Raw genomic sequence first — 19,915 nt, 5'->3', positions numbered from 1 at the left:
TATGGGGAATTTTCTCGCCAATTGGCTTGTACCCATGTTACGGTTCCACGTTATGATAGTTTCGTAATTTACTCGTCCATCTTATGATAGTTTTGTTCTTAAAATTGGATTAGAAAATGAACCACATCGAATTTTCGAAAAATCGCTTCGAGGTGCACACCCCCATGGTACAAACTAACCTTGTGCCAAATTTAATGAAAATCGGCAGTACGGTCTAGGCGCTATGCGCGTCACAGAGGTCCTGACAGACAGCGATCCGGACAGACAGAGGGACATTCAGCTTTATTATTAGTAAAGATAAAGAAGATTACTTGAAAGAAAAAGTTTATAAAAGAAAAAATACTAACGTATCACTAAAATATACAAAAAAAAAAAAAAAAAAAACTGACACATAAATGACAAATAATAGTTAAATAATATTAATTTTTACGTACTTTTGGTTGGAAATTATGACGATCCACGTATAACTAAAAGAGATGGTGCCACACAGGCCTACCATTTCAAAATTCTCTAGGGGGTGGGGGAAAGGGTACACAGCTCAATGTACACTACATCTAAAAACAACAAAACCACTCCCACACGAATTACATCGATTTCTCAAAACCTGGAGAAGGGGGGGGGGAGCCCTGGTCCCCTAAATGTCATATCTGTTGACGCAAAAATGAAAAATAAATGAGCACCAACAAAATGATCCCTCTTAAAAGTTGTTACTCATGCAGCATTTACGTTGATGTTTTTGCGGAAACGTTCATATTTTTTAAGTCACGAGATACCAGTTATGTAGGTTATTCTGTTCATTTAATAATGATAATAATGAGAATGACTCGATTAATTTTTCAGTAAACAAAACCTACTTTTATAACTGTCACAAAATTACAGCGTTAAACCTTATAAGAAGAGATTCTAATCAAGGATTTTTTTTTTCATTCGAGTAAATAGGCCTGTTTTTAGCAAAATTTAAATTTTCTAAGCAGCGCCATATAGTGAAAGATAGCTTCCTTCATTTGCAAGATATAAAAAACTTACTTTCAATTACTTTTAATTCTTTTTAGGAAAAAAGAAAATGCACTTGCAGTAATTTACTTTGTGTGTTATTAAGAAAACCATCTGAGAGAAAGAAGATTAAAAAAGTAATTACGTTTCAAGGGTTACCTTAATTTTTCACGAACTAAAACTTCAGATTTAAATAGATGATTTTTTCGTAAACATTCGTCAATTTTAGGCGCATAGAATTCTTTGAAAAAATATGTATTAAATTGAGATATTATTTGTATCACATATTTCAACACGCCATCCGCCCAAAAATGAATTAGTAATCAATAAAATTTACAGCATGAGAGATGTTGTCATTTTTAGAACTTAAAAACTTCCGAATTCGCTTGTAAATAAAAATCTCGAAATGAGCCGGAAGATTTTTAAACAAAGATCCAAAATGCAGCAGTTTTGTTTATGAGTAAAAAAATGATATTTACGCATTAATAGTAATGTACACTTGATTCCGAACAGTTATTATTATTTATTTATTTCATCAGTAAGTTATGAATTAAAATAAAGTTTTGAAGATTACAACTTAATAAGACTGTTACCAAGTACAAAAACAGAGGAAGGGGTCAAGAGGTTATAAGAAGGATAGCGGAGTCGGAATTTGAGTGGTGGAGTTGGAGTAGGACTGATATTCGGGTAAAGGCAGGTCCAGTTTGGGGCACTGGCCCAGGGCACCAGAGTTTGGGGGAAAACAAAACTGCTGCTTTTATTTTTAAAAAATAACAATTATTTCATGTTGCACAGTAGCAAAACACAAAAAGTATATCGTTAAAAAAATAGAAAGAAAATCCTTACAATTTTAAGCTTTTCCTCAAATTCCAAGTGAACCTGAAATAATTTATCACCTTACTATGTATAGGACTAAGATAAAGTTAGGGAAGGGGGTAGCAAATGAAGTTCGTGCTCAATGTCTTCCAAAGTCATAGTCTGGAGGAGTCGGAGTTTTAAAATTCTACGAGTAGGATTCTGTCATTTTCCCTACGAGTCCCCAACTCTGTCAGGGCTGCGGAGTTAGGACTGATTTTGCAGGGGTGCCCACCTAGGGAGAGGGGGGGGGGCTCCATGGCGCAGACTGCGCCATTGAAAATTTTCACGGAGGTTGTTTTGAGGGGTATTTTTCTCATTTGGAGAGAGGGCTCTTGCTTTTCGGTAGTCTTTACGATCTTTAGGGGGTGCGCTCTTGCTTTTAGGGGGCTGGGAACCCTTGGATTTTGCGGTGTCGGAGTCGAAGGCCCTAAAATACCTGGAGTCCTTGTCCGTCCGGCTTCGAGGCCTGGTTATAGGCACCTAATAAAGCAGTGGTGCCTAACCTACAGCCCGGGGGTCGCGAAGCTGATCCGTGCGGCCCGTTGTTTTATTTAATGTTACAAATTGAAAAGCCCGGTTTATGACTGTGTTACAAATTTGAACTCAAGTATTCAAAAATTAGTTTCTGAAAAACAGATGCTTTTAATTTGAAAAAAAAAGTAAAGTAATTGATGAAAACAATTATTGATTTTTGATTTTCCATAATCTCCCATGTTATTTAGAAAATGTAAAATATTTTGAAATTTTATATGTTTATGCCCGCGAGACTCATTTTAATATAAGAAGTAGGAAACATTCGGGTAGAAAAAGGTTGGGCTCCACAGTCATAAAGGACTAATTTTCCATCCACTTAAAAATGTTGTCACAACACCAGCAATATTAGACACATCGTCACACTAGAGCTCTTCTTATCTACAATCGATTAACATTAACTGAATTTGAAATCAAGAGTTCCCAATAGAATATTTTTAAGTGAAATTTTTTTAAAATATCTAATTTTCTGAAGAAACTTGATATAAGATATTAATTAATAATGAGGAAGTAAAATCAAACAAAATGCTGATTACAAGTTGTAATATCTTCACTGCAGTTGCGCTGAGTGAGAGGAAGATGGGGGTCAACCACTCTCAGGACCCTTGATTTTGAAGTCATTTTGCGAAGTATAAAAGGTCTGTTATGATAAACCAATCCCATCCTCTACCCTCCGCAGAAAATTCGGTTTACGATAGTACTCTGCCGTAGGCAAATGGGAAACTGAAGAATATGTTTTAAAAGATTTCAATCGCCATTCTTTGAAAATGGAAGAAAAAAAAACTCTATAAAATAAAACTGTTTAAAAAGTCTAAATCGCTTTTTTAATCATAAAAAAACATGTTTCGAATGATTACAAATGTAAAAAGAAAACTGAAGCTATTGTACAGAAATTAAACTAAATTAACATTGAATAGTGATTTAGCTTTTATCGAATTCAGGTGTGTCCCCTTTCCCTGAAGGGAGATGGTACACCCTCTTATTAACTACTGAGCACTGGTAGCACTAACAGAGAAGGATGGAACTTTTAAGGGTTTTATAGAAAACATGTAAGGGTACTACAAACAATCTGTATTTTATCGTGAATGTTTTCCAGTAAATAAGAATGTAAATAGCAGTATCTCCATATTTTTCTTTCTTTTTTGTTTTTTGCATTTTTGTTAGCCATTTTACTTCAGCTTTATTTTACAAACTTGCGCATTTGGTTTACGCTGAAAATAAACAACGAAAAGAACGTCCAATTTCAACATTTTACTATTGTTTGTGGGGAATCTAAATTTCGGTTCTACAATATCTCAAAAACTCATTTTTCTAGATACTACAGATTACCAGCCCAACTCGAACAAAACAACGTTTATTTTCAAAGGGAAACTAAATGAGACCCACAAAATTGCAAGATACATTCATAGCATTGCGTCATTCAGCGAGTTGATAAAGGAATTTCGATCTCGAACCTGTTCAACTAACATTTATTTATTTTATCATCCCCCCCCCCCCCCCAATATTGAACATCATTTTCCAACATTTTATCCCGATAATATCGGTTTTTCGCCAAAACCCGCACAACGAACAAGAGTGGAGTTTTCGGTTTCAGTTCTTGTTTCCATTTTATTATTGCAACCGGAAAAGAACTTCAAATGCATCTTTTTTTTTTCTTTTCGTTCTTAACTTGTATTCTATTTTGCAAATTTTACAGTATTTTGTTCTTAATTCTCTAGCAACCTGATGAGTTGAATTATCCGACATAACACTTTTGGTGCTCTGCTGAATTATTGAACAATCAATCTTCACAACGTAATTCTAGTTAATTAATGTCACATTAAAAGTACTGAAATTTCATTCAACATTGTTAAAATAACGAAATAGCTTTATTATCCAACAGCAGGGAAAAGGGAACCCCAAGAAAAGTTTCGTGATGGAAGCAAACTTTAAAAAAAATGACTTAGATTTAGTGTTTAAGAAATTTTAATCTTAATAAAACCTTTCAATTTTAATCTTAACTAAAATGTTAAGCAAATTGGTCTGTACAAACTAAGACATAACCATAACTACAAAAAAATAACTACTACTTTAACTACTGAAAACGTTTAGTTTCCAGACAGCAGATTTGTACAGTCGCTGCTTGAAGGGCACATTTAGCTTATTGGTAACATAACCATGTATGGCTCGTATATTTTCATTGAAACTTGCTTTTTATTATTTTGTAAAAATGTAAATCTCGACCGGTTAAAGCTCATTGCAAAAGTCATTCTTTGCTGAAGTGAAAAACCATTTGTTTCAAGTCCCCCGGGCCTGTCATTTCCAAGTTTTTCAGGGGGGCAAAGGGGTCATACACAACAGGAAGAAACAAGAAAACAACACATGTAAATATTTATTTACATCGTCTTTCTGCAATCCAGCAGTGTCAAATATACCCATCTCCCCTTCTTATAAGGATTACAAATGCAGAGTCATCTTCAAATATACGATCACCTTAAAAAACTCGCACTTAACCGCGCAATTGTTTATCAAGCGTGCTTTAACATGAAAGGAAAGAAAAAATAATAATTTCGCCGCAAAAAAAAAGATGATAAAAAAAAGTCACTGACCTTGCTTAGGTAGGTAAATCCATGTTTCCGGGCCAGTTCTTTCGCCACTTCGGGTCCCCCTGTTATCCGCACCACGAACTGGTCTGTGAATATCTCCGGCGAATCTTCCGAATCGGCATCGGCCGACACCGACGCGAGGAACATCAACACAAACACGGCGGCGAGCATCCGAAGGAATGTCAAATCTTTCTTGCAACATAGCATAGTGTGCTTGAAAATCACAACAGCACACCAATTCCGGATCAGTTTGTTTTTGTTGTTTATTCGCTAGCTGATTATCGTCATTTTGTTGTGGACGAAGCTACCCTAATTAGAACTTCCGATGAGAAACTATACACAACAATCCGAGTGCATTCTATTCGAAACTGTCAAATTTTTCGGTGATGCAAAAATTATTTCTTGGTAAAAAAAAATATTTTTCAGTGCTGAAGCTAGGAATTTATCGTCTGCGGCGTAGATTAGTTTGAGGCAAAGCGAGGAGAAAAGAAAGAAAACAAAAAAGAAAGCGAAGTGCTGTTTTCGGCGGAGGATTGAAAGTTACAGCGACTGTTTCGCCGGGCTGCGTAACTGTGACTGGGAGAGCGAAGCTTGTGAGGAAACAATCTAACCTGTTCTGGCTACGTCACTAGGCAACCAGACGCCTCTGTTGGCGCTGACGTAGAGCGTCCGCCGCGTGTATTAACAATGCCGCGTGGCTCTATGTTGGAAATAAAGGATTGCGATTTGCTATTGTTGACTCTGCTCGACCGGTCAACAATGCTTTTACCACTTTGTACATTCAAAGATTTGGAAACATTTAATAACGGATGAATATGTATCAGTTTTTTTTTTTTTTTCATATTTTCTCTGATATAAATATCATAAATTTAAAATAATCAATTAACCTAACGTGAAGAGGGGCAAGGTTGCGGTACCGTGGTCACTTAGAGAGATTGGAGATAAATGATGGAATTATTGGATAAATTTCAACTTTTAACTAAACGGCTAATGTTTTTTTTTGGAGGGGGGGGGCTATAATTTATGTATTTATAGTTTCATATTTTGATGGAAATTTTGGAATGATTGTGTCACCAAGATTTTGGAAAACTCGCCATAATCGCGTTACCTTAAATCTGTCTAAAGAGGATTTTAAAATTGCTGCCATTCACATGTCATGTGATTTGTGAAGCTCAAATGAAAAGTCCAGCACCGAATCATATTTCACAATGTTTTTTGGTGTAGAACGCCCCACCCCACCCCCTCTGTTAGAAGGAAGACTTTTTCCTGAAGAAGTTTAAAAAATGGCTGACCGAGATTACCTATGCAATAGGAAAAAACCGGGAAAACTTGCATGAGACAAATATATTAGGATTAGACAAAGACCGCTAAAACCACCTTACTTTCTCGTTTTTATAATATAGAACTGCAATACGAAGTGCCTTTTGGGGATTTGTCAACAAAATCTTTAGATAGTATTGATTTTTCACTTCACTCCCCACTCTTGAGCCTGAAACATTTGAGTTATAGACGATTGGTACCAAAACACTATCGTTTAGGGCCGCCGTGGCTCTGTGGTAGAAGTTTTGTCTTCTAAACCAAAGGTCGTAGATTCGATTCCCACTAGTGCCCTTGGTGTTATTTCCTTCTATTGTGTTGTCAGTCTTTCATGTACGTATCCAAAGGCAAGACTGTTTGTACGCAGTCCTTTGTGTTTAAGAAGCTGTTTAGCTTCTGTTTAAATGAATAAATAATTATGCTGTAGTTCTGCCGATAGGTTGAAGCACGACCTTAGAGGGGTTCCTTTTTTCTTGAGGAATTCAAGGACAAAAGAAAGTGTTACTGGTGCAGAGTTGAATTGTCATCGCAGTATTGCTACGAAACTCAACCATGCACCAATAACACGTCCCTATTACTAGGGGTACTCACCTGGGGTATCATGGCACAGACTGCGCCATTGAAATTTTTAGGGGGGGGGGGCTCTTGCTTTGAGATGGGGATCTTTGTGATATTTTGGAGGGTGCGCCCTTGCTCTTAGGGGGCACCCCTGCTATCACTGAACTCAAAAAGACGAAATGAAATTCGTCAAGGTCAATCCTTAATTCACAGAAATAGAAAAACATCTCAAGAGTCCGTAAAGTCACTGTCACACTGTTTATACTTCTCGGTCCAGTTACCCTAATCTAGCTGCTAAAGATAGTCAATTGACTCGGTTTCCACAGAAAAATTGAATGTCATATTCACTTAACACAACGACACTCATTTTTTTTTTTTTTTTTTTTTGTTTCTCTCATACTTCTTGATTGTTATTTTCCTTGAAAGAATAAAGTTAATGCACCGCATCGAACTTCGACCTCGTTGACAATTTAGAAATGAAAGATTAGTTCGAGCAAAAATAGGCGAGATGCTTTAGTTTTCTATCATAATAAGAAATAAATTGAAAACTAATGTTTCATATATTTTCATGACATATTAAATCATAGCTGTTTCTGAGAGTTATTAATCTTCTCAAGGTTTAATAAGTAACTAACAATATAATTGAATATTTTGGAACGAGAGGTATATATTTGTTGCATTTTTATAGTTCGGTACAAATACGTACAAACTAGATTTTTGAAGTAAAGTACAATCTCGTTTATCCGGATTAACTGGAACCAAAAGCAGTCCGGTTGATCGAAAATCCGTATAATCCGGCTAGTATGAGTAGTTAGCAAAGTAAATCCTTAAATAAGCAGACTTTCCATTTACTACTGCAAAAAGAACCATGTTTTGTAACAAAATTACAAGACATAAAAAGTTTTTTTAAAAAATCAAAGCAATTTTTCACATCAATTCTTAACTTAAGAGTAGACGAAAATTGGTCTACTCTTTTTTGGTTCAAACACGACTACATCAAAATGTATGTGTCTATAAATAAATATATATATATATGTGTGTGTGTGTGTATGTATATATGAATTATATGTATATATATATGTGTATATATGCATTATATATATATATATATATATATATATATATATATATATATATATATATGTGTGTGTGTGTGTGTATAAAAAAATATACTGCCGTGTGCAGATAAAGGGCAGTAACTGCAAATTTTCCAATTTCATTTTTTTTTTTTTTTTTTTTTTTTTTTGCATTTTTGTCATCTATTGTACGTTAGCTTTATTGCACAAGCTTGCTGAGTTGGTTTCCGCTGAAAAGAAAGGCGCGAAAAAAACTTCTAATTCCAAGATTTCCCTATGGTTAATATTGAATCCGACATACATTTCTTCAAATATCCCGAAAACTCATTTTTGCAGATACTGCCGTTTACCTGCACACGGCAGTATATATATATATATATATATATATATATATATATATATATATATATATATATATATATATATATATATAACGGAGAAGTTAGTCTAAATAGTCCCACGCAATACGGCGGAGTCACCCATACAAGAAAAGGTGGTAAATAAAGATTTTCAAAGCAATTTTTCTTATCAATTACATACTCAAGTTCTACACCTATAAGTTTTATTCTTTTAAACTTGCAAGAGAGGATAGCAAGAAATTTTGTTTTAGGAGAAAAAATCTTGAGATAAAGTATACAAGGAAAAAAAAAGATTAAGGAAGGCAGCAGTAAGTTCCATGCTCCTGCGCATTTGTTTCCTAAAGCATCAAGCATCCCCCAAACGAATCTTCCCCGCTTTACACCCGAGGCCCTGATCCCTTGACTCCGGAAGTGAAGAGGTCAAGTTTTATGAGTTTAGGGGAGTTGTTGGAATGTCTTTGAACCGATCCGTTGACTTCCTTCCTTGCCAAACGAAGTGTTTTCTAGTTGCAAAGAGAACATCAAAATTTTGTTAATTAAAATTTTTGTCCGGTAATCATTGATTTTTATTTATTTATTTTTTTTTTCGGAAAGCAACTGTGTATTATATTATAGGTGTCTTCCAAGTTTCGCCTGCACAAAATTTCCTCCCCCCCCCCCTGTTTTTCAGTTACATCTTACCTTTTAATGTATTTAAGGGGAGAGGAAATTTAAAATATCGTCGAAACCTGGGGGTAAAGTATATTGTAACACCTGAGAACAGAAAGAATAGGAAAAAAAAAATTAATCAGTGAGCTTTTTTTCCCAACCTGCAAACAATGACATCGTTAGAAATCGTGTGAAAAAAGACTTAGATTATATGAGGCAGTGAGGAGAAAAGGGATGCAAGTGGACATTTTCAAGTTTTGAGTAAAACGCGTATAAAGATTACGTCCCAGGTAGGCTTTCATTGAATTTTTTTTCTAAATCATGCTGTACAGCAGCACCTACCAGGGCTACTAGTACTATCTCTTGCCCCACGACAGAGGATGGGTTCACCTACTATTTGTACTGATTATCTCCAAATTTTTAATTTTGCTACTTGCATCCATTTTTTTCTCATTACCTCATGTTTACAATGTGCTAAGAAAGGTTATATAATTTAATATCGATATGTCTTGGAAGTTCCTTACAAATTCTATCAGACGCAGAAAATTTCATTCGTTCTTTTGGTGCTAAAACTTTAAATGTGCAAGCATGTTTTCAGAGGTTTTTAATTTTTTAACTTCAGTAACTAAAGACGAGGCCTAGCTAAGAACACTCTTGATCAAGTCTTCTTTGAAACAAAAAAATAATGATCAAAATCGGTTCAACCGTCTAGGAACTACGATGCCACAGACAGATACACACTTCAAACTTACAGCCCCCTTCCTTTATGTATTAAAAACCGATTCAATGTAAGAATATGCTTTGTTTGATTTTTTTTTAAAAATAGTGTAGCATTTTTCCCACCAATGCTGTACATTGAATTCTTCTTAGTTTCCTTTCTCCACCCCACCCCACTCCCAGTCCCCCATCCACCCGCACCTCTTACAACTATTTTTTAGTACTCGTAAGAAAAAAATAGAAAAATATTCGGAATCTTTGCCCCTTTATCATTATTGTAATTATTATCTTTTTTTTTTTTTTTTGAAATGATTTCTTGCACGAATTAAACTTTTAATGCTTTCAGTTTTATTAGAAAAAACGAGCTGATGTGTGGATGACATGATTTCCTTTTAATCCAATTTTAATGTCCTTTTCCCATTATTGGCAGTTTTAATGTGATTCAATAGTTTAATCTCTAATCACCACCAGTGGCAAATTGAAACCAGATTTAAAAAAAAAAAAATACGCCTAATTTGTCGCCAAATTGGCGACAAAACTTGGCGACCAAAAGAATGGCGATACATATCGCCAAGTGTATGCCAAATTATAACACCACTTGAGTATACATCGAAATTAACAATGATTTCCCCCGAAAAGGAGCAAGAGACCCCTTTAGGAAACCCAAATGCAACCAAAAGGGGACGTGCACAACTAGGCCCCACTAGGAGTCTACGTAACAAATTTCAACTTTCTAGGACATACCGTTCTTGAGTTATGCGACATACATACGCACATACGTACATACGGACGTCACGAGAAAAGTCGTTGTAATTAACTCGGGGAATGTCAAAGTGGATATTTCGGGTGTTTATACGTTTAGGCACTTATCCGCGTGTGGTCGGGTTGAAAAAATTAAAAAAAACTCAACATTAATTCGGGGGTGAGCAAAATGGAAATTAAGACTGAATTTTGAGTGAAATTTTTTTCGCGAACACAATATTTCTTTTTTGTAGAAGGAAGTAAAATTTTTTCTAAATTACGCAATACAGCAGCATCGACCAGGAACACTAGTACTACCTCTTGCCCCAAAGTTTTGTCACTGAGATAGATCTATATGACCCTTGGCTATTCACTGTCTCAATTCACCCTGGAATTTGAGTAGATTTTCATGGACAGTGTTAAAGACGATTTTAATCACTTCCAATTGCAATAACAACATTGACTCTTATTCTAAACTCCAATTTTTTTGTTAGAACACGAATTAAATTCTTTTTGTGAGACATTATCAGTGTGGAATTGTAAACAGAACTGTTTACTGTGACACTTATTTACATTAATCAATGAAGCTTGCAGAGCGGAAGAGATGCGAAACTTGGTTATCTATTCTTATGAACTAAGGACAAACATCCCGTCATTGTTGACAGAATTGAGAGGATTTGTTTTTAATTTTAAGCTAAAACTGAAGGATGTTCTCATGTACAATTTTGTCTATAAACTTATATCGAGCGATATGTTTCAACGTAATTGAAAATTTTACAACATTATAGCAAACCCGCCTTTATTTCTACAAAGAGGATGTTAAAATATTTTATTACTGTTTTATTTAAAGCTTTTAATGTATTTTCTCTATCTTGGATGGGACATGCATTTTAAACGTTGCCGAAAACAAAAATGAATAATAGTTATCTTAAATATTAAAATTCAAGTGTATCTACCTATGTATGTTAGTATGTCATTCTTACTTCAAGCGAGCGCAAGATAATTGACGAGCGGACCAGGTATCCAGAGATTCGTAATTTTTTGGACACCGTGTTTGGGCAGGTTACATTATTCAACGACGTTAATCAGCTAAGAAATTCATTAAAACAAAATTAATTATTGATCAAGTTAACAAATTAATTTCAACGTAGAATTGAGTGTTATGGACTTTTAACAATTTTCGAATAACAATGATTTTTAATTCTTTCCTTGGTTTAAGTTAAGTCATTAGTTAAAAAGTTGTTTTAAAAGCTTTTTACTAGCTTTTATTACTTTCTCTGTCGTTGGTGGGAAAGCTTTTAATCATTGCCAGAAACAAAAATTGAACAATATTAATAATAAAATTAAAGTTAACAAATTCATTTATTTCTATATTTGCCAGATAGTGACCAAACTGAGACCATCCACTCTTCCAGTGCTTTCATCTTGTCAAACTTTATTTAGTTATTAAGAAAGTAGACACAGGAATAGAAATAGTTAACTAATGGATAACTCATACTTTATTTTCTTGATAAGAGTCAAAACTAAAGAACTTTTCAAGGAATTTCAAAAAATTTAAAAATTTTCAAAGTCTTTAGAACAGTTGAAATTTTTTAAAGCACTTTATTTACACTTTTCAGAAGTTGATTGCATTATAACTTTTTAAGATTCACCCGTTATAAGTTAAAAATAAATGCAACGAAATATTTCTCAAAACAAACAATTTTGTTTTTTAATCACAAGTAGTGCAGAAAATGAAATACAGTAGAGTAAGTGTTTTTTTTTTTCTCATGCTTAAGATATTATCAGTATGCAGTAGAAGTAAGACAAAAACAAGCAATAACAAAAGAACTTCCAAAATACTGAATTCGGTATTAAATAAATGGCAAGGCATGGAACATATCAGTCACAAAAATGATCTTAAAAAATAAGTGATAAAAACGCGATAATCATGATTTTTGCATTTTTCACTCTGGATGTATCAAGGAGCTGAATTTGGCACATCTTGCTAACCAGATACTAGCCTAATCGGAAACTAGGGGCCCGACCCTTGGGGAGTCCCCGTGAGAATCTGTGCAGCGTGAGTTATATAAGAGTTTAAGGGGGAGGAGGGCAGGGGCGTGCACAGGGGAGAGAAGGCATACCTGTTGGCCCGGACCCGAGCCTGAAGGGGCCCAATATTTTTATAACTAGGGCTGAAAATAGGAGCAAACAATATGGAGGGGGCCCGAAAAGTCATTTGTAACGGGTTCCAAAATTTCTGTGCACGCCCCTGGAGGAGGGCAAGTCTACCAAACTGACAATAGTCCTGCCTCGGCCCTGGACGGCCATGAATTGAATTTCGAAAGAGAGCAGAAAGTCCAAATTAAGGGTCTAAATTTCAAGTATGCTTTGCAGATAATGAGAACTAGAATTGCTTTTTCTGTGTTTCTTTACATTTTCACTCGTTTAATAGTTACAAAATTAAGAATAAAAGAACTTTGTTATTTTCCTTTTCTGACATTAGAAAATAATAATAATTAAAAAAAACTTTCTTCTGTTTTACGATACAAAACGTTTCGGGGGAGGGGCGGGCCCGTCTGCTCCCCCCCCCTTCTGGATACGGCCCTGTATAACATACTGCTATTAAGGCACTTGATTCTTTTTACGCTTTTTTTTTTTTTTTTTGAATTTTTTTTTTTTTCGTCTATTTACAAGAATAGCGGGGGGCTAGGAAAAGAAAAGCTGCTTCGGTTCACTAAAATGACTTTAAGATTCATGGTTAATTGATTGATCCCGAATTCTGTGGAATGATAATCATTTTTTTTTGGGGGGGGGGGTATTATATATATACGCTACGCGGAATCAATTGTGTCAGAATTAATACATGAGGAAGAACGTATCACCAGTTGTCGTATCACCATTGTATCTGTTCCCTAGTGTCTCTCCAAACCCCAAGGCGATTTCCCCCAAATACATTTTTTTTCCAACTACAGCACAGAATAGGGACAAATTTTGAATGCGAGAAAATGACTTATTAAGCGGGAAAATTTTGCAAGTTGCAATTTCTTAAGGAGGGAAAAACTGGAACTCTAATTTTCTTAAAAAGGTAAAATCATTAAAGAAATAGATACGAATATGAGATCAGAGGAAAGTACTTAATAAGCTAAAAAACTTCTTAAGTTAGTTTTCACTGTATAATTAAGTGCATCATCTTACCTTGACAATATATGACATAAATTCGTATGTTTGAAGCTTGTCTCGTGAAACGACAAGCTTTATGTCTTGGTTTCTTTTCTTTTTTTTTTTTTTTGTGTGTGTGTGTGATATCCGATTGTATACGCAAACAATTGGAAAAAAAAAAAGCAAGCACAGAAAATACTATCAGCTTCTTGCATGAGTAACTGTAAATTCAAGGAAACCTACATTTTAATAATTTGACGCGAATGTCTAATTAGCTCACGAATATTATTCACCTAATTTATCTTCAATATAGATGATACCAGTAATTTTTAAATTCAGATCAATAACTGATTGAGAGTGAGATAAATTTTTACTTTGCGCTGATTGTAAGTACTTTTCCTTTATATAGCTTTGTCACTTCATACTCGGTTTTGGACGAGAAAAAAACTACTCCGATTGTTTGATATTTGTACTGATAATCTGAAAAAAAAACCCTGTAAGCAGTTATTGTTTTCATTTTTATGGTAGTTTAAATGTAGGCCGCAAGTTTTATTTGAATCGAGTCGGCTTATTTTTAATTCATGATGAAATGTTTATGATTGACCTACTAACTGGAATTCAACACATTTTCTAAGTAATAAACGTAAACAACACAAATATATGATTAACATACTTGGAGGATTTCAACACCATTTCTAAATAAATAAATAAATAATAATAATAAAGGCATCAAGGCTTTTTTTACGAATACTAAACATGGAATATTTTCGTGAATTTTATTGAATGTCTCTGAAAATTCAGAACGTTTCATTTTTACATACGTCATATGTTTCATGTTTACGGAAATGAAAAAAAAAAAAAAGAAAAACAAAAAACATATACAAAACAGGTAAGTATTTTTCTAGGAATATTTATTATTTTGAAAGAATTTCATTGTTGGATGGATTCTTATTTATCATAGGGAGACGTTATTGTTTCCAGCAGTTTCAGATTTTTTCCTCTTCTAAAGTTTTGATACACAAAAAATATCAAAAAATAAAATTGAGGAAAGGCAAAAGTAAATGAATTTCTTTGTAAATTAACCAAACGTTTTTGAAACGATGAAATAAATGAACAAATAACATGTTTTCCATTTATCTCCCTGTTTGATTGCGTACATCTATATAACACCTTGAATGAGATCATTTTTTTGAAAACTTCAACTGAAAGAAGCTATAGGATTTATCCAGTCTAGTTTTTATGGGTTATTAAACGGTGAGAGACCGATATACACGCAGCCGTAAATCCATCGTCAGCTGATCATTTTTTCTTTAAAAAATTACTTTTTTAAATAAACAATGAAGAGTTCTTTTACCTAGCACAGGGTGCATGAATTAGATGAATTTCAAGTTGTGCTAAAATTTTCAGAGCTGCGTAGTTTGGTGTGGTTACTGAATGTAGCTCGATCAGGATAGTCACATTTAATTTTTATTTATTTCTCTTTAAGTTTAAATAGAATTACTTTAAAAAATATATCTAATTTTCTGTTTATCATTCTATCTATATGAACAAAAATGACTTAAGGGGTCTAAGGATCTTTCACTTGCAAAACTTTTGATTTTTCTTCAAAAAATATATGTTATGAATATGCATATTTTAATTCTGAACAATTTAATGCCTTTTTATTACTATACTCAAAAAAGATATTTTTTTTTAAGTTATCGAAAAAAAAAAAAACGTAAACTAAACCCAGCAACATGTCTATCAACGGCAGCAGTTGAAACTTCTTTTTCTAAAAAGTTTAATTTCGTTCTGCGAGCACAAAATCTCAAAAAAGTTTGATATACGTTAATAACACTTTTATGTATGTTTCTATCGCTTATTTGTATGACCTAAACTTCTATTTTTCTTAAAAACCATTTTTTAAAAGCATTTTCTTTCAAGGTTTTGGTATTTTATTTATTGAATTTAAAAGAAAAGCAATATACTTAAAAATAAAAAAAGTTTTGGTCCTGAGGGAAGTATATGGAAATACTTTAAAAAATTAATATTAGAATTATACAAGCATTTCATAGTAAGAGAGACGGCGCGCTGTTGCATGTTACTTTACGACCTCGAGAAAAATGCAATTTTTAAATTTTTTTTCCTATACTAAAGTTGTACTGTCATATCATGAATTTTTTTCTCAGATTTTCGGCTTTCATTTAAATTTCAATCGTAATTTGCATTGAAATTTAGTTACAAGCTTTAAAATAATGGGTATTTCTCGCATCGCATTAACATTTTAAGAGTCCCTGAGGCCCCTTAACTATTAATCAGTATTCATTGTCAATAAATATTTATAAATTAATATTAAGTTTTTACTGATAAAAATTTATGACTTGACAATAAGTTTTTTGTTGCTATTTGTATAATATTATAACCTCATTTTGCCTATAAAGTAATATGCTGTTTACGAAGTACAACATGGCAGACATTTCAATTTCATAAAAAAAATGTACACTAAAGTGCCTTTCATCTTGTGCTCCGAAATTGTTGAGTTTTAAAAAACCTCAGATCTATTTTGCTTCGATGTTTCTCAACACCCAAAGCGCGGGAAAACACTTGTCTTAAGCCTTTAGTTGACGAAGAAAAAAATAAGTTTTCGCTAGTGCACTCTTTCCTTTTGTCTACCCCGCGATCTACCCTGAATTCTGACCCCTGCCATTCGGGGAGTAACTTTTGACGCTCACATCCGCTTGAGTCAATTATTCGGCCTCGAGGGGGAGGATAATAACATATGCATCACAAGGCTACGTTTCCTCAGTCTGCTCTTTTTATTTTATTCTTTCGGAATGACTTTCTCTAAAGGAAGTCTGCAAAACAAATTATTTCTTCATAGAAATCTTGGAAACTGATGAACAAACAGAAAAACCCGAAATCCCGAGGGGAGGGGTACAACTTGAGGAACAAATGCGTTTGCCATTTCTTTTTTTCTCTCCGTAATAGTCTGCAACAGGAGATCCCAAAGTTTTCCGATTCGCTCCCCTCTTTGAAGAATTAGAATTTTTACACGGTGGTACTTTATTCCATCTCCATTATACGAGGGACGTTCGAAAGGTCAATTCCGTTTTGAAATTAAAAAAAAAGGAACAAGTACAGTACAGATACACAGTAAAGAGCTTAATTTGCTCAAAATCCACCATCCTTACACAATTTTTCGACATAGCTCATGTGATTTTCCTGGCATTTGTCATTGGTAATATGCTCGAAGTTAACTATGACATGTAACCTAGAGCGCCATGAGGTAACATGTTCTTTCTGCTTGTCATCATTGCTGTATCGGTGACCGTCAACGAAAGATTTCAGATGCCGAAACAAATGAAAGTCGCTTGGGGCGATGTCGGGGATGCACGGAAAAGGGTATTAGCATGACACTCTAACCAACTGAGCCAATGGGTCTCTATTTTGAAATGCTATACATTGATCCAATGCTTAGTATAAAACACACACACACACAGAATAAATCGGTTTTATCGGACAAACAACCAAAACCATAATTGTTTATTTTTCGCCTAAGTGGTGAAAAAAAAATCTTTAAAATGATGCCTCACTTATGAAGTTTCATAAAATATTGAGGAAGTTATGGAGTTCCCGCAAAACACCTTTGAAAAAATAGTATGACATCAAAAATGACAAATAAAATCGAAACAAATAAGCAATAAAAAAATAATTCATTAGTTTTAAAATAAATATATGAAGCAAAACTATTCTTTGAAAACAATTTTTTAAAATAAATAAAATGAATTCAACTATATAAGCGAAAGAGTATTTTGTAAAATTTCTAGGAATTTAGGAGTTGGTCGGTGCCACACGTCATACATCCAGTGGAAAAATTCAATTACTACATCAGGCATTTCCTGGTAGTGTACTCTCGTTTTGGCTATTGGAATGGGTCCTCTAGATCGAGTGATTAAACACCATTTAATTTCTTCTTATTGGGTTACTTAAAGAAAAAGGTATATGTCAACAAATCCACAAACACCAGTGCATTACCGTTTCGCGATATCGAGCACCAGCAGCAGTTACTGCTTTACCTGCCTCAACTTCCATTATTTTAAAAATATTGTTCAATAATGAAAGCATGTTGTTGTGTCGTATAACTCCACACGTTTAAAAACTCTAAACTCTTAGCTGTCAAACTGTTCTTTTTGAGGCATAGGCGGATTTAAGACTGAGTTCCTGGGGGGGGCATGATTTTTTTTTTTTTAGCAACATTTTTATTGCCCTCCACTCCCATGTTTTTTTCTGTTTCCTGTGCTGCATAAATTCATGCTTTACTCTTTTGTGTGTCGTTTTCATTAATGTGTGTTTTCATGCTGTCCTTTTTGAATTGACCTTAAGAGAGGGAGTTGGTATCAAGAGAGTGAAGCAGGGATCCCTTTTAAGTGGGAAATAGAATATCTCCAATTTTCCAGGAGCTTCTCCCCCGGAGAAAATTTTATAAAATGGATATAAAATTCTGTATTTTGAAGCCTGATAAAGGTTAACTGGATAGACAAAGAAATTGATAAATAGATTATACAGTTGTACAGTATTGTTCCAACTTTGTAAGAAACAGCCATTTTAAGTTTGAAAGAAAAAATAAACTATAGATTTCTCATTACAACAACCTTTTTTTAATTATAAGTAGTGCAGAAAACGAAAAGGAATAGAGAAAAGGAATAGAAGTAGTGTAACAGTTTTTTTCCTGGCTAAGCAGATTAACAATATGCAGTAGAAGTAATTGGAGCCCATTTTGCTTAGGATTTTCAAAGACTTATCTATAATTATTTTCAAGGACTCTAGAATAAATAAAATTATTTAATGCACTTCATTTGTACTCTCCAGTCTCTGATATTTTAGTACCTGATTGTAAATTTTTACAGTCCTGTTCTAACTTTGTGAGAAATAGCTATTTTAAATTTAAAAGAAAAAAGAAACCATAGATTTCTCATGACAACAACTTTTCTTCAGTTGCAAGTGGGGCAGAAAACAAATAGAAATAGAAGCAGTGTGTATTTTTTCCCGTTCTAAACAGATAGACAATATGCAGAAGAAGTAGGATAAAAGCAATCAATACAAAAGAATTTCCAAAATACTGCATTCGGGATTGAATAAATAGCAAGATATGAAATATGTGAGTCGCAAAAATTTATTTGAAATAATATGTTACCAACGTGAGGACTATGATTTTTAGATTTTTAATACAGGATGTGGCAAGGAGCTGAATTTGACATATTTTGGCATTCCTCCCCCTCAACCATTTGTTAGAAATTTAAAAATTTAAGGTTTGTAGCCACACGTTTACAAATATTCAAGGTTTTCAAGCACTTAAAAATGAAATTAGTTTTTTCAAGCAATTTCCATTTTTTTAAGGAACGAATCATGAATTTTTTTGGGAGTTAGGGACCCACTTCAAAGCAGGGGGCCCTAAGCAATAGCTTGTTTATCTTATAGGCAAATTCGGTCCCATTTGTAATTCACTCTTACCTGCAAATTTTTGCTTGATTTTTTTTTTTTGTAATTTTTACGAAAATTCGTCAGTTTTTATAGTTAAAGGATTTTTACGATTTTACTAATATTTGTTAGGCTTTTATAGACTTATAAAATTTCAGCAAATTTTTCCAAAGCTTTTGATGACTCAATTATTTAGATTTCCATAATGACAAGGACTGATTCACTTAGACTTAGATGATTATGACTTACCTTACTTTTTAAACAGTATATATAAAGTAAGTAAAATTGTACTCTCCCTCTAAGTAAAAAGATTCATTTAATCAAAACACTCAGATAACTGAAATTTATTCAGTTTGCGAAAGTATTTATTTTCTCTCTCTCTCTCTTTTTGAGGGAGAGGGGGAGAAGGAAAAAAACTGTGTTTTATGGAATTTCTCAAAAGGCCAATTAATCTACTAAGAACATAAATATTATGCACAAATATACTTTAAATGTGGACACAAATCATAACGAGTAGATCGTTCTGTTAGCGCGAATGGGGGGGGGAGTTTTTTCCCTTTTGCTTTAGGTTCTAATTTGTTAAAATAATCATCAATTATTATAAGTGTCGCAGCTTAATGTATAGCTCGTTTAGCCTATATTTTCATTCATATACTTGCCCAAATGGTTTTCAGTCCAAAATAGTGAATTTAGACACATTTTCAGCACCCCAGTGACAGCTATACTATTTGTAAATTTAATGTTCATTTTTCCCCCTTTTCTTTTTTCCCATCAGAAAAGGACATTCGGTTTTCCCTTCATTTTCATTGAACTATTCAGAAAAGAAAAAGTCATGATTTTTTTGTTCTAAGATTTTGGAAGATGTGTTGTTACAACATTAGGTCCTCCCAAAACTGGGGGGGGCATTGCCCCCCTCTGCTCCCCCATAAATCCG

At 33.8% G+C, this 19,915-nt stretch overlaps 1 protein-coding gene across 3 annotated transcripts in view; it reads right to left on the bottom strand.

Annotated features, from left to right (window-relative positions):
- The window catches only part of LOC129223976 (furin-like protease 1, isoforms 1/1-X/2), a 414,934-nt gene extending 409,388 nt beyond the window's left edge, over positions 1-5,546 (bottom strand). The window contains exon 1 of one of the 3 annotated variants that reach the window (XM_054858365.1): positions 4,971-5,546. In XM_054858365.1, coding sequence (XP_054714340.1) covers positions 4,971-5,174 — 204 coding nt within the window. In that variant the 5' untranslated portion in view covers positions 5,175-5,546. The remainder of the gene's footprint in view (positions 1-4,970) is intronic. The other 2 variants (XM_054858364.1, XM_054858366.1) reach the window with 2 other exon arrangements.
- Between the last annotated feature and the right edge of the window lie 14,369 nt (positions 5,547-19,915).

This window comes from Uloborus diversus, chromosome 6, assembly GCF_026930045.1.
Source record: "Uloborus diversus isolate 005 chromosome 6, Udiv.v.3.1, whole genome shotgun sequence".
NCBI lineage: Eukaryota > Metazoa > Arthropoda > Arachnida > Araneae > Uloboridae > Uloborus > Uloborus diversus.
Note: the sequence above shows the minus strand (reverse complement) of the source record. Positions and strands in the feature narration are given on the sequence as shown.